The sequence below is a fragment of the Hypanus sabinus genome, chromosome 8 (assembly GCF_030144855.1).
Source record: "Hypanus sabinus isolate sHypSab1 chromosome 8, sHypSab1.hap1, whole genome shotgun sequence".
NCBI lineage: Eukaryota > Metazoa > Chordata > Chondrichthyes > Myliobatiformes > Dasyatidae > Hypanus > Hypanus sabinus.
Window position 1 is genome coordinate 29,719,251 of NC_082713.1, and position 15,714 is coordinate 29,734,964.

At 39.6% G+C, this 15,714-nt stretch overlaps 1 protein-coding gene across 1 annotated transcript in view; it reads left to right on the forward strand.

The window, feature by feature from the left end:
* The window catches only part of alg13 (ALG13 UDP-N-acetylglucosaminyltransferase subunit), a 111,786-nt gene that overhangs the window by 47,658 nt on the left and 48,414 nt on the right, over nucleotides 1–15,714 (forward strand). Inside the window, exons 9-12 of the mRNA XM_059976635.1 lie at nucleotides 3,426–3,472; nucleotides 4,336–4,408; nucleotides 7,355–7,436; nucleotides 8,291–8,447. Of these exons, the coding sequence (XP_059832618.1) occupies nucleotides 3,426–3,472; nucleotides 4,336–4,408; nucleotides 7,355–7,436; nucleotides 8,291–8,447 (359 nt within the window). The remainder of the gene's footprint in view (nucleotides 1–3,425; nucleotides 3,473–4,335; nucleotides 4,409–7,354; nucleotides 7,437–8,290; nucleotides 8,448–15,714) is intronic.

Below are 15,714 nucleotides of genomic sequence, written 5' to 3' on the forward strand. Positions count from 1 at the left end.
CTTGTACTCAAAATCACATTTTGATCTGATTACATCTTATGAAAGACTTAAGGATTTTTGTTTTCAGGTTGTATATATTTAATTAAAATTGTTCAGTGCAACAGCAGAATATCCACTTGGGGATGTGCATGTCCTTGACTAAAGATTCCTAGAATGATTAACCTTGATTTGCTCTGGACTGAATCATAGAACACTACACCACAGAAACAAGCCTAGCAGCCCATCTGGTCCATGCCAAACTATTAACTCATCTAGTCCCATCGATTTACATGTGGAACATGCCCTCCATACCCCTTTCATCCATGTGACTGTCCAAATTTCTCTTGAATGTTGATGTTAAATCCACATCCAATATTTAACCTGGCAGCTCATTCCACCCTCTGAGTGAAGTTTTTCCTGTGTTCTCCTAATCATTTCAGCTTTTGTCCTTGATCCATGGCCTCTGGTTGTTGTCTCACTAAGCTCTGGGAAAAGCCTGCTTGCATTCACCCTATCTATGCCTGTCGTAATTTGTATACCTCTATCAAATGCCCCCATATTCTTCCATGCTCCAGGAAATAAAGTTCTAACCTATTCATCCTTTCCCTATAATTTAGACTCTCGTGTCTTGGCAACATCCTTGTACATTTTTTTTTGCTGCATTCCTTCAATCTTGTATTTTCCTGTAGGTGTGACCAAAACTGCACATAATACGCCAATTAGGTCTCAACAATGTATTGTACAACTTCATAATATCTCAACTCGTCAGCTTAATACTTTGATTTAGGAAAGCCAAGGTGCCAAAAACTTTCTTTACAACCGTATCTACCTGTGATGCTGCTTTCAAGGAATTGTGGATTTGTCCCCTACCACTCTACGTAAATCCTCCTCCAGTTTGTCCTCCCAAAGTGCACTGCATCACTTTTTTTTGCATTAAATTCAGTTTTCTCAGCCCACTTTTTCAGCTGATCCAGATCCTCTTGCAAGCTTTGGTCTTCGTAGCTGTCCACTACACTCCCAGTCTTGATATCGGCAAATGATGCTTACCATTCAGATCATTGAATTAGATGACATCAACTGAATGGTGTCCCTGTGGCACACTTGGTAACAGACCTAAAGTCAGAGGCAACCATTCTACTGCGAAGCCAATGTCTTACCCAATTTACTACATTTCAATGTCCAGTGACTGAACCTTCTTGACCAACCTCCCATGCGGGACCTTGTTATCATGGTGATGTTTGCTCAGCTGTTGCATTGTGCAGAGTCTAGAAGCAGTAATGTGATCAAATGGACTGCTGAATCCCAAAGGGTTTGAACGTTACATTGCAGATGCATACATAGTAAGTAATCCATCACAGTTGGACACTGCATTGCATATGGTGAAAGGAATATGCAAATTTTTCTCTGCCTTGCTCATTAAAACTCCAGCGACTGATTTCTCTTGCTGGAGGTTATATATAGTGAACATTAAAACTGGTGGATAATCTTAATCTAATCATGATGGTGAAAATGAGGAACAGCTAAGATATAAAATTAAAACCCTAGTGAGCTTTAAGACTTAAACTGAGTTTAAAAGAGTTTTGTGAAGCTCCGGATGGTGGCTGGACCCTATCATGTATGTCATCTCCACCCAGGGCCATTCTGCTGGTGTTAAAACAAATGCTCAACAGGTTAACTAAGATCTGTGGAGGTTGAACAGTTCTGATGGAAGGTGAACAAACTGAAATGCTAATTTGACCTTTCTCCACATTGCATTCTGACATTGAGTATTTCTTGTATTTTAAGATTGCAGTTTTATTATAAAAAGTTATACTTTGTATATTAAGTGTAATTTGCTAAGTTTACTGTACTTTAGCTCATCAGTTTCTATTTTGATGATTATTGTGAGTGGAGAACATTATATTGCAATGCTTATGCCAACTGCAGCTTTGACTATTCTTTCATGCAAACCATACTTCTGAAGGGCAATTTGCATGCAAGTTAAACTCACTTCCTTCATCTGATGACTTTTCCCACATTACCAAAACTAAATCCCATGAGTTCCTGTGGTTGAAATGATCAGAATTGCAGTTGTTTTAATTTGTAATCTGATTATTGTTTCTGTTTTCTCTCTGCCCACCAACCTTGACTTGTGGCCATGGAGATGGCACCTGCACCTAGGCCTCCCTCACTTTGGTAGTGACTGTATGTCCTTCCCTCTGGACAACAGGCCTCTGAATTGTCACACAACTTGCTTCCAATAGACTTGGTAAATGAGATTATTACTGTCAAATATACCAAGGTACAGCAAATCTGTTTTGCATGCCATCCATACTGATCATTTGATCACATTACCAGCTATAAATTATATATATGCCAAATAGTGTTATAGTTAAAGTGCAGGCAGACATAGAATAAGTAGATTGAGGTAGAGTCCATCTTTGTACTAGGAGACTGTTCAAATATCATACAGTTTAAGTATGCTGCTGGAAATGCTTCCTATTAGGTGCAAAGGGAGTTGACTCTTTTCTATATCTAGCTTAAACTTGCATGGCTCTGGCTAATATATGGCATGTATTCTTAATCCAGTGTGAAAAATGCTATCAAATGTTAATATGACTTGGATGTTTAATTGATGTTTTGCTTTTTTTACATCCAGTCCTGAACGGGAAAAGAATTCCAATTGACATAACATTTCAAATAATGGTTAAATGCATTGTCCTGTAGTTAAAACTTTAAGTTGGGACACCCACCCATTTTAACATGTGGAGGACAATTTTCATGGCAGAGTGGAAAGTCATTGGTCAGATTGTCATGAAGACTTTTGTGAACGAGAGCCCTGAGTGGAGATTGTAGGGCATATGTAACGACACCAAAGGGCATGCGATACTAATGCAGATCATGCATTTCTGGACATGTCACTAAATCTGTACTTAACTGAAAGGCTGAGGCCACTTAGAATAGTTAAACTTTATTGTCCTAAAGCCAGAGGGTTTAAGGTCTTCACTTTCATAAAGATGACTGAAAGGCAAAGATGTCTTTCCCATTCCTCCTCTCCCCCCCCCCCCCATTTGGAGATCTCCTGACCAATCAAACCTCTCCTACTTATCAATATCAAAAGGGGCCCAATCTTGGTGACTCAAATTTATTTCTCATTTTCTACCCCACCTCCCACAATCCATGCCACAATATTGTCCCAGCAAGTGGCAGCGAAGGATCATGCCAGAAATTCTGTGGTGCACAAATCTTGTGCATTGGACCTAATGAAAGATGTTTTTCTTGCACAGCGGGAGAAAGATGCAAAGGTAAACATTAATTTTTGCCTAGTTCAGAAAAATATTTTGCATTATGTTGTGATGAACTTCAATGATCTTGTTGAATCCAAAATGATATATTCTTGCAAATATTTACTGCATTATCTTAATTCTTTATTTGCTTGCATTCAAATTTTATACTTTGCTTTCCAGGAATGGGCCGGTGTCTTGGAGATGAATGCGCTTTCACTAATGTACAAGTAAGTATGGCATAAAATTAGGAAAAAATAGATGAGTAATTACAAAAATTGTAATCTGTGGATAAGCATTTTATATATACATCTGTTGAAAAGCACAGGTCTAGATGTTGAAGGGTGGAATTTTCTGGCTAAATGTCATCTACCTCTAATAGTCTGCCTCTAATGATCAGTGAATAGCCTTGGAGCTTGTGACTTAAGCCATGCTTCACTGGATATTTAAGAATGTTCTCCTAATCTTCTGCAGAGGTTGCAGCTAAATATAATTTGTTGCTAATACTTGGTGGTTATTAATCATTCAGTTCTTTTAATAAAATCTTGTATTATTGGATATTTATATTGCAAGCTGACCCAGTTGTTTCAGTTGCATCTTTTGTACTATTGGATACCTATCACGTTGAGCTTGCTTCTATTTGGTAAGCCAACAATATGAGGTGGCCATTTGTCCAACTGCAAAAAGAGCCAACTGGTCTGTATTTAATGCTGCCAATGTCCCTTCTAGTCTCTTCATTTCCCCTCTCTATTGTATATCTTTTTATACTAAGTCAACTATCTTGTACTGGTTCATTCCACTGGTATACTATATTGTATTTGGGGCTGATTCTAATTTTACTTTTTATAAATTATAGCAAATTTCTCCTGTTGAATGTGGTCAAAGCCTTTAATCTTTCAAAGATGAGATCTTGGTCAAGCTCAATGACAGTTTTGTAACATTAAAGGGAGAGGATTTATGAGTAGCTTGGTAAATAGTTTTTAATGTATTGACTAAATTGTGATGCCAAAATGCTTGATGCAATTCCTCCAGATGAAATAAGATTTGAAAATCAATTCACAAATTTTATTTGCTCTTTTCTCCAAATATCAAGTTGTGATTTTCTCATTTACCGGTATCCTGGAAAACCTCCCACGCAAGGCACAAATAATGGATTTGAGAAGAAGGCAAGGAAAACCATTTATCCCTTTTATAATGTTGGGGTGCATCATAAAATGTATATACTGTAGAACAAATCAAGGTAAACAGTAAATTAAGACCAGGAAGCAGATGAAGTTGAAATAAAAGAACAAATACTAATTGCAGAACAGTTGTGTAAATGGCTTTCGAAGTTGTGAAACTGTGCTTATCATATAATTGATCACATGGTTTGTAGTACTAATCAATGAAGTTTACAAATGTTTATTGGAATTTATTTTATTGATGGTTGTGTGTGCATAACCTAGCAAAGTTATATATTTGCTTGCACAGTTAAAGCTTTGATCTAGCTCATCACTAATGGCTAACTACTGGGATTCTTTTAGTTATATGGGTAATGTTTTTACATTAGATTTTTGACTTGACCAATTAACTATTTAATTACATGAGAAAAATGGATTGATTGTACTTTGAATAAACTTGGAAATCATGCATAATGGAACCATTGTATTCTATCTTTTTAAAGGATCAAAAGTTCTGAAACAAACATTCAGTTTATGCCCAGTCTATTTTGGAAAATTTGTACCACCTGCAGCTTATTTGAGTGCAGCTGTTTATGTATAAAGTCTTTTAGGAACAGTCTTTCTGCTTTGCTGAGCCATTCTGTTTTTCCCCTATCTACATTAACTGGACCCCAAGAGAATTCAGTATCAGTACTCGAGTCTCGACTCCACACTCCCAATGTTTTATTCATGCTGTGGGGGTACTTACAGGACATTTCTCCCAATTTGTAGCAAATTCAGCTTTCCATCTAACTAGCAAAATATGTAAAATTCATTTGTTTATATTTGGTAAGCAAACCTGTCTGGCAAAACACTGTGGGAAATGACAAAATAAAAATAGAATATGCTGAAATCTGTGGAAACAGATTACTTTTTGGGTTAGGATTGTACTTTTGTCTATTAACAATTTTGTTAATGCAGCATTTTAAACATTTTTCAACTTGGAGTTCAACCTGTTTTCATCATCCTGGAAGCTACTCAGCATCAATGCATGTCAGCAATTCCTTGTGTGGTGATGGATTGATAATGGCTTAGTCATAAGTAAGCTTGTACGTTGAGTGTAGGATTATATCCTCGCTCAATATCTGAGTAATGTCAACAAGATTCTGATCAAACTTTTTTTAAACCAATATCATTTGCTATCGGAGCTCTCATTACAAATTCCCTTCCATGCTCAGGACCTGCATATTTAGATAGTTATTGAGCATGTTGATGTGTAATTACAAACCCTAATCAATTTAAAAACAAATTTCTCTCTAGTATGGGCCTAAATTGATCAAGGAAATGTTTAATGAGTTTTTAAGAACATGGGGAATAAGAAGAGCAGGCCTAGGCAACTGGCCCATCAAGCTTGCTCTCATTCAATTAAAGCTGTGTCTGCTCTGGCTATCTTGTGAAAAGCCTTGGCTTTCCAATGGCTACTAACATTGCTGTTTATTTTACTCAATACTGACAAGATCTAATCTTGAATTCCCTTTGGTGTTTGAATACAAAAAACAAAAAGCATCAAGTTGTATAGCCTATTGTGATATGGTAATTAAGGGCACTTGGCAGACTCTTTACAAATAGTTCAGTGACTCATTCAACTTGTCCTCATCCAAAGATAACTGCAGTCATCGATAGCTAAATTATTTTAAATCCTATTATGTTGCACTTCTGAAGATATGTGATCTCAATTTGCTGCAATAGCAGATCAATGTGTGCTGTCAAACATGGTAAGGAATCCAGGGCACAAGTGATCAGACTGAAACATGGAGGTGTAACTTTTAGCAACAGCCTACATGCTTTTTTGGGGGGTTGGTGTTGATGGAAGGTGTTCTTAAATGAACATGATGACGGTTCTTGGAGGCTTGGGGGCTAGAAGATGAACATTGGAAAGTGTATATGATGGTGGGAGAAGTTTGTGTTAATGAATGGCTGAGCAGAAATTGGCAGCGAGGGACTATGGTGACAGTGAAGAAGCAAATAAAGGGAAAAGACTTGCTGCAGCAACAGAAGTGAGGTTTTGGACAGGTTGCTGCAGTAAACAAGGAACTGCAATCCTGGAAAAAATGCAAAAAAAACCCCTCAAAGCAATAAGAGGAACAGCTTTTATTTAACAACTGGTTTTGTCTGAGAATAATATTGGATTAGTATAGTGGGAGGAATGTGTAGTAGAACCAAAGTAGCCTAATGGATATCCAGTACAGAGGGACTGGTAGTCACTTCCAAAATGAGGTTAGTGCTAAAAACACTACCACATTAGGTAGTCCAACCATACACTGATAATTTGTCCACTTGTTTAAATTTTGATGTGGGTCAGATATCAATATGACTTTGCGAATAAAAGTTTAAACGATGGAGGCAAGAATAAAGATCTCAATCCAATATGTTGACTGAGTATTTCCTTATACGGTTGCTGCCTAACCAGAGCTCCTACAGGTCTTTTTTGAATTGAAGTTAGTGCTGTTTTTTTAAAAAAAAAAGTAGCATCCAAGAACTAATATTTGCAATTGTGCAGCAACTTTGTTTTCCTTAAGTAAAGTAAAATAAGTTGAAGTACTAACAGGAGCAACTTCCAGTGAGCTAGAAAATTCACCCATACAACACCACTGAACTTTTAAAGATGCGAGATCATCAGTTATCATTTCCTCTGCTGCATTTTCTGAACTGTTTGCTGCATTTTCTCGATCACATCTATTGAAATAAACACATTTCAGTTATTGGCAGTAATACATTGATAACTAAAGTGAAAGGTGTCACAAAATTGCAACCATTTTTTGAACTAGGTTGGGGGGGGTGGAGGTGGTTGGAGGTGTAGTGGAGGATGAGGAAAAACATTGGACAAAAATGCTTTGCTTTTTTAAAAAAAAATCCTTCAATTCAGCTTTTCAGCATAAAGATGAATTAATGCTCTCCTTTTCTTATAAAAAGATCTTGCTGTGCTGTTCCAACAATGGACATTATGATAGTGTCTTTACAAAGCAGTTTCAAGGGCTTGCAGCTGTGTGTCAAGGTAGGCTTAAAGTATTAAAGAATTCTATTGATTATTTTTAAAACGTTTCTGATTTGGAATTTTTACTACCCGAAATAAAGCAAAAGTTGTACAGTTCTAGTGATGTTTGACATTTTTGATGCAAGTCAAAAAAAGTGATGTATAGTTAGCCAAGAATGGCATAAAAATATATGGCTCAGGGTACAAATCTGATTATTTGAACACTGAATGATTGGTATTGAAAGGCAGTTTATCAACAATGGTGTTAAAATGGTCGTGGGTTGGGAGGGGAAGAGGTGGTTGGAGGTGTAGAGAGTGGAGGATGAGAAATGTTCTTAAATTTCCTGTTTTTCTGTTTAATGACTATTAATATTTTCCCTTCAGCTTAAAGGTATTCTTTATCTGCAAGTAACATGTATAACAATGGCAGCTGTGAAGTTCTTAAGCACAGTGTCTTTTTGTTTAAAGCTATATTAAAGTGCTAAATTATTGCTTTCGTTATCTTATGGGTAGGTTTCTTTATCATTGAAAATAAACTGCAATAGTGAAGCCAAAATTTGTTTTACTTAACAGCATTATGTAGCTTCATTTTGTTAATTAAAAATAATATTCAGATATACCTTTCAACAAATAGCAGAATATTTTCATACGTTATTCATGATATTACCATAATCTCAGCCTGTATCAAAGCTATGGTGTTGTCTAAATTTGAAATGATTTTGGTGGAAAAATTGGAAGCGAAGATTAGGCAGAAATAACTTCAGTATTTCATTCCAGTCCTTGGTTTTGGCACTCGTTGGCACTTCTAAACTTGTACTTAGTTCTTTTCTCCAAATACAATAGGAATAAATGCATATAATCCCTTTTTATTTCAGCGGTTGTATATGAAATGCTGTACAGAGATGTCTTTGGAGTTGAAGAAGAAGAACTGCGAGGAGCAGTGGAGCTATTCCGTAATCACGGCAAGAAAACCAGGAGAACAAGTACATCCCAAGGCAATGATGCTGAACATCTTTCTGAAAAGGTTGTACGGTATGTAACATTGGTTATGAATATAGGAGTACAGCACTTTGCAAATCCTTAAACTTGTTGTGCTAACCTTTTAACCTACTCCAAGATCAATCTAATGCTTCCCTCCACATAGCCCTAGGTGGTTATTCTGTAAATTTGCCTACCAGTCTCTTAAATGCCTCTCTGGCAGCATGTTCCACAAACCCATATATTGCTCTATTTTAAAGAAAAACCTTTTACTCTCCTTTCTTCCCTCTTTCTCTCCCCACCTTCCAATATTTTGCTGAAATTCTCCTTAAATTATGCCCTCTTGTATTAGCCATTTCCACTTTGGGGGGGGGGGGGGGAAGGACCAAGCTGTTACTCCATTTATGCCTCTTCTGTAATCTTGTATCAATTCACCCCTCGTCCTCCTTTGCTCCAAAGAGCAAAGCTCGAGTTTACTCAACCTTTCCTCTCAAAACATGTTCTCTAATCCAGGCAGTATTGTGGTAGATCTCTTGGGCAGCCTCTCAAGCTTCCACAATGAGACCAGAACTGGACACGATACTCCAGTGTGACCAAACCAGTTTTATAGAGTTACAACATTATATTGCAGCTCTTGAACTCAATCCTCAACAAATAAGTCCAACACAAGATAAGCTGCCTTAACCACAGAGAATGCTCAATCTATTACAACCCTCGGCCTTCTGTAGGGAAGCTTATTCTGAATCTCTAGATACCATCCCTCTGAGTTTTTCATGGAGAGCCTTTTGAATACCTTACTAAAATCCATATCGCAGATCCACTGTTCATACTTCCATAAATTTGTTTTGTCACTCCCTCAAAGAATTAAAATCAGGCTCATGAGCCATGCTGACTATCCTTAATCTAGACTATATTGCTTTAGTCTCTAAGAATTCCAGTAGTTTTCCCACTACTGATATTAAGAGTCAATGCTCTTTTTTCCCTCAAGATTATTCTTTTTATCTTGAAAAAAAGGAATAGCATTTAATCCCCTCCTATCTTCTGTCTTAAATTTTGGGTATCTAAGTCAGTGAGAAGGTTGGTGTCCTGATCTGCTGTTCCTTTATTAAATTGAAATATTAAACAAAAATCTATTCACTTTGAGTATTTATTTTAACTTTTGTACTCAGCAACACTACCTACATCTTATGTATTGGCAATCCTTGGTTTCTTATTGGTTGTTTTCTCCTGTATGCTAGTGCCACTTATTGCAGGGATTTGCAATGAGTTATTTCAAACTTTGTGCATATTAAAAAGCAGTTGTAACTATCATTAGTTTTATAAATGCTCTTACTCAATTCTAACCAGTGAATGTTGGTTGCAGGGTAAATGGATGCTGTTGTCACCAATTTAGTAGGTTGCGGGAGTCTATTTTTGTGCTGTATCCCTCTGAGACGCTTAATTTCTCTTTAACAATATGAGTAGCATTTTGTTGTACAGGAGAGACGGTGGATGCTATTTACTTGGATTTTCAGAAGGTGTTTAATAAAGTGCCTCAAGTGATGCTGCTTAAGAAAATCCTATGGTGTTACAGAAAATATACTGGCATAGATGGCAGAATGGCTGACAGACTGATGGCAGCAATTGGGAATAAAGGGGGAATTTTCTGGTTAGCTGCTGGTGACTAGTGTTCCTCAGGTCAGTATTGGTACTACTACATTTCATGTTAATAATTTGGATAATGGAATTGGCTTTGTTGCAAAGTTTGCAGATGAAATGAGGATGGGTGGAGGGGTAGATATTGCTGAGGAAGCAATGCGATTGCAGCAGGACTTGGACAAATGGGAAGAATGGGCAAAAAAGTGACGGATGGAATACAGTGTTGCGAAATGTATGGTATTGCATTTTGGTAAAAGATAATGGTCTGCAACATTCCTAAATAGAGAGAATTTAAACATCAGAGGTGCAAAGGGATTGAGTCCTTGTGCAAGACTCCCAGAGGTTAATTCACAGGCGGAGTCTGTGGTAAAGAAGGCAAATGCAATGTTGGCATTCATTTCAAGAGGATTATAATATAAAAACACTGCTGACTTTTTAATCAGAGACTGTCGTGGTTTCTCGTACCCCACAAACAACCAGGAGACGCAGAAGATTCTTCAAGAAGGGTTAAACTTTAATTTGCAAATCAAAGCTGAGACAGTCATTGAGTTAGTTGCTCATTGCCCACTGATCCTTGTACATAGCATTTTTTTATAGCAATTATTGGAGTATAAAAGTTGCATTGTTTGCTGTGTAGAATGAAATCTTAAGAATGTAGAAGACAGTGGTGTGTGAATGAGAGGTAGTATGTAGTTTGCTATTTGCTATGCATGTATCCAGTTGAATGTAGAAGACAAATGGTGTGTTAATGAGAGGCAGCTAAGAGATGTAGATTAGAACATGATTAAGTCAATGGGTAGAAACAATAGTGGCGGATGTACTTGTGAGACGCAACTGTAGACCGATTGGATATGCTAATGCAACTAAACCAGGAGATTGCTATAAAAAATGCTATGTACAAAGATCAGTGGGCAATCAGCGACTACTCAATGACTGTCTCAGCTTTGATTTGCAAATTAAAGTTTAATACTTGAAGAATCTTCTGCGTCTCTTGGTCGTTTGTGGGGCACGAAAAACCAGCACAACTGGTTTAGTTGCATTAGCATATCCAATCGGTCTATAGTTGCATATCACAAGTACATCCGCCACTATTGTTTCTACATTTTCGGTGGTTCTTTCTCCACTAAGCTTGCTTCAGTAATTGCCACGAGCATTGGAAGTTGTTTGGTTGCAGCACGCACTACAAGAGACTTGAGACAAGGAAGAAAACAGCACAAGCGCACAGCTCAACGATACAGTACTGACAGTTATTGCCATTTTAGTCAGCCATGCTCCCCATCCTCCGAGTCTACTTTATAACCAGTCAAATAACTGATGTCCGAACCCTGCATTCTGTGCGCATACCTCACTGTGACAAGACAACATCCACTGAAGCCTGTAAATAAGGTGACCAAAAACCATCCTTTATTTTCTTTATCACTACCCACCCCCCGCATCCCATGCGCTTCTGAAATCAGAATCGTCGGTAGAGGGGTGGGTGCTACCAACAAACTGTCTTCCATGCTCCACAAGCCTTTCTGGTTCTGCTTGGCCCCCCCCCCAAGCATTTTTGCTTTTTCTTGCCTGTCTCTTGTGTTAGAACTTCTGTGACATAACCCTCCTGTCGGTTGGATACATACAAATGAAAAACCTTCTCGTAGTCAGGCAAAGCTAATGCTGGTGCTGACTGCAATTCCTGCTTAATAATATTGAAAGCTATCTCTGCCTCTTCATTCCCCTGTAAGCCATTCTTCAAATTTGTATGTCCTGCTTCTTTCATTACCTTTCAAAGGTGCCACAATCTCAGCATATTCTCTCCTATCCAATCGGAGCTCTACCCTGCCATTCCCAAAAACGTCATCATCTGCCCTACAGTCTGGGGTTTTGGGGCCTTGGTTATTGCCTCAATCTGATCTGGTGCTATTGCCTTCACTCCCTTGGATATTACTTGGGTATTCCACTTGCTGTGTGCAAAATTGCAGTTTCTTTTTGGATACTTTGTCCTCCGTGCGCCAGCTTCTCTAACAGTTATAGTGTCCTGCTCACACTGTTCTTTACTGTGGGAGCAAATCAACAGGTCATCCACATACTGTAACAATGTACTTTCCAATGGTACGCCCTCTAGGTCTGCCTTCAACACCTGATTAAAAACGTGTGGTGAATGTTTAAAACCTTGCAGCATTCTGGTATAGGTATACTGAGCACCTCTAAGTAAATGCAAACAGATACTGACACTGGTCGGCCAGAGGAATGCTGAAGAAAGCTGAACACAAATCAATCACTGAAAAGTAACTTGCTTCTGGTGGAACATTAGTCAAAAGTGTGTGTGGGTTGGGAACTACCACTGGCCAGTCCTCTACCACATTTACTGCTCGCAAATCATGCACCAATCTCCACTTGGGTTTATCTGCGTTTAAGACTGGCAGCAACGGGGTATTGCATGGACTGTTTGCTCTTTTAAGCACTCCTATTTCAAGCAAACCCTGCACTGTCGATGCTATTCCCTCTTCTGCTTCTGGTCTTAGAGGGTATTGCGGTCTCCTGGGTGGAATTGCTCCTTTTTTTTAGCCTTATTTCCACCGGACGAGCTATTTTTATTTTCCCTACGTCTGTGTCATGCTGTGACCACAGAATAGATGAAAACTCATCTAACCTATATTTCTGCTGGCCTCTTTCCTTTCCCAGCAATGGCATGTGTGGTTGGGGAGTTATTTCGACCTCTCTCACTGTCCCTACCATATCTACACTTACCATTATTTTAATGCAATTGTTGTCTTCTGATATCCACACTGTTATGGTTTCAGCAGTCTTAACTAAGGGTCCTAAGTCTTTAGACTGATGTCCCTTGTTTACCAACAATGTTACGTGGGGCCCAGCCTCCGGTATCCTGTACCATTTTTCTGAAAAGGTGCTCCACTTAACTTGTAAAGCTGCCCCTTGCTTTCCAATTATCACAGCCTCCCCTTCCAGGTGCTGTTGGCTACATGCCTCCAGGTGCCATCTCTCCTTTAACTCCCTGTTCTGAGTCTTGTCAAAAATCACTGTACAATGTAGCTCCGATTTGGGCATTACAGCCCTGGGTAATATAGCCTGCATGCCCTTTTTCCATTTTTCCCAGGTTTCCTGAATCTGATCTGTGATGTCTCCTATCCAAAAGACATTAGCCTTGTCTTCTCGCACTATCAATCAAGCCCCTGCTCTTTCCACACTCAGGCCATTTCTGGTGCATTCTAATTTTAATTCCAGTTTCAATAAAGAATTTCTGCCTAACAAATTAATCAGAGTTCCTTTAAATACTAGCACCGGCAAAACAATTCCTTTATTTCCCATTCTCAACCACACTGGAGCCATGCACTGTGTCAACTGCGTTTTCCCCAAGAACCCTACAGTTTTAATAAACTTTCCTGACATGGGAAGATGAAGGGCATACTGTGGCTGTACACAAGTGTATGTGGCTCCAGTATCTATTTTCATTGGTGTCATAACCTGAACAATGGGTTCCTCATCTGCCTCCCTTGTTATCATTGGGTAATGTCCCTTCCCATTTGAGTTCTCGGGGCACCCCTAATACCTTGCAATAGGGGTTCACAGGTCTGCTTGGGCCTGTGGGGGCTGGTCCTTGGCTAAACTTTAGTTCCCTTATCAGTTCCTGCTGGTGTGTGACAGGCCATGGTGTAAACTGACAATCTCTTCTCATGTGACCTGGCTGATTACATCCCCAGCACAATCTCTCTACCTCTCTTTCCCTCTGTTTCCTCACTGGTCCCCTCTGTCCATAGCTCCTCTGTCCCCCTCCTTGAATTTAGTCTGTTCCTGATGGGGCATTTGTGGGAATGCTCCTCCAAAGATGTTGATTATTGGCATGGGGTTTTCTAGCCCTTGTCTTACGGTATGATCGGTTCCTCCATATAGCAGTGCTTCATCCAGTTCGATGACTGTACTCAGACTGGTGGTTGCTGGCAGCATCTTTTTGCTTTTCTCTTTGAGTTCTTCGATCTGCATTTGTATTAACTTTCTTTGCATCTCTTCCTGCTGCTCAGCCAGTATTTCTCAACCGCATGGACTACGTAGTCTCTAAATTCTTGTGGGGTCATTGACATCAGCCCAACCACTTACTCCAGTTTGGACTTCACTTGCGGAGGCATTGCATCCAAAATGCTATGTCAGAACAGTGTAGTGATAAATAAGCTATTTTCCACCTCTTGCTCAGTCTCCACCTTTTCAACTGGTTTTCTACGTAGGCTGCTGGGTTTTCAGTGTCTCCCACTGGATCCCCCTTTAAGGCTTTGGGGTCCACTTTGGATAAAGCTTCCTGAGGCCCTGCCATATCCTCTGCCTCACTCTGTCAAACCTGTCTCCATCAGTTCTCGGGTTGTTCGAGTTTACTATGCCAGCCATTTCCATTAGTTCATTAAATTTGGAGGTTCTCATCAACCGTATCAATAGTGCCTTCAAATCTCCCATAGCCAATAATTGTCCAGCTGTTTCTTCTTCAAAGGCTCTAATCCATTTCCCTGCTCCTTCATGTAGATTGGGCAGAGTGTTTTTCAGCCCTTCTAGGTCCTGGGATCCCCAAGGGATGTACTGCACTTGTCCTGATCCTTTAACAATGGCATCATTCTTCCTCCTTCTTCCCACCTGCCCTGGCTTTCCTCGCCTGACTCCCCATCGGTCTCAGGGTATGTCTTTACTGCCTCCCACACAAATGTCTCTGGGGTCCTCTTCTTCCCCTGTGGAGTCCTTCCTTACTGTCTTGATTCAATACTTGGTTGGCTCCTGGAGTATTTTTCACATCTCCTCTGGCCATCCCCTCTCAGTAACTTATCTAGCTCTCTCTCTCCTTCCGTGAGTTGCTCCTCTACTGCCTCCTTCTGCTCTTCTAGGCTTCTGCCTCCTACTTCTTCCCCACAAATTCTCGCATCCTCTCTCTCTCTCTCCACTTAACTCTTGCTCCTCCAATGATTCACCTTCTCTTTCTTCCTGTCCGTGTCTGTACACCTGTGGCAGGGACTCCTCATGATCCTTGTGCTTGATTCCCTTGTGTTTCTCCAAGACTCGTCTCCTATCTTTTCCCCCCACTTCCTCTTGAATGCCTCATCTCTTCCTGCCCTGATGAGCCACTTTCTTTTCTAGTCTGTTTATTTCTATGGTATAACCAATACTCGTACTCCTTTTCCTCAAGTATTTCATCCATTCAATCTTTCATTTCTTTGCCTGTTCCACCTTTCTGCCTGTATCTCCTTCCATATTGCAGCTTTTTCCTTCTCGTATTGTCTTTTTCCTCATTTTCCCAAACTTGTACTTCTCCCGGCATGATTACTGTTACCGTCAGCAGGGGGCACTGCTTCGGGGTTCCTTCCTCGTTATAGGGAGGGAGGGGGCTTTACTGTTTCTTTCACATCCGGGTACGGAGCTGAAGCCAGCTTCTCACTGTACCTTCCTCTCTCTCTAACAGGCTGTTTCTCCAGCACCTTAGTGTCTTCCTCGCTTGTAATTAATATTCTGCCTGTCCTCCTCAGCTTTTCTCCCTCCGTTCTGAAGAGTTTTAGCACTTCCATTTCTCGTTCTTTTTTGCCCTCTTAGATTTATCTTTCGGTTTGTAATTTTTAATTAGTGCCTCCATTTCTTCGTTTTGGTTCTCTTTTCCCATTTTTCTGAAGTTTTTGTGATCTTGTATTTATTTACCGAGAATTTTTGGCTCAGA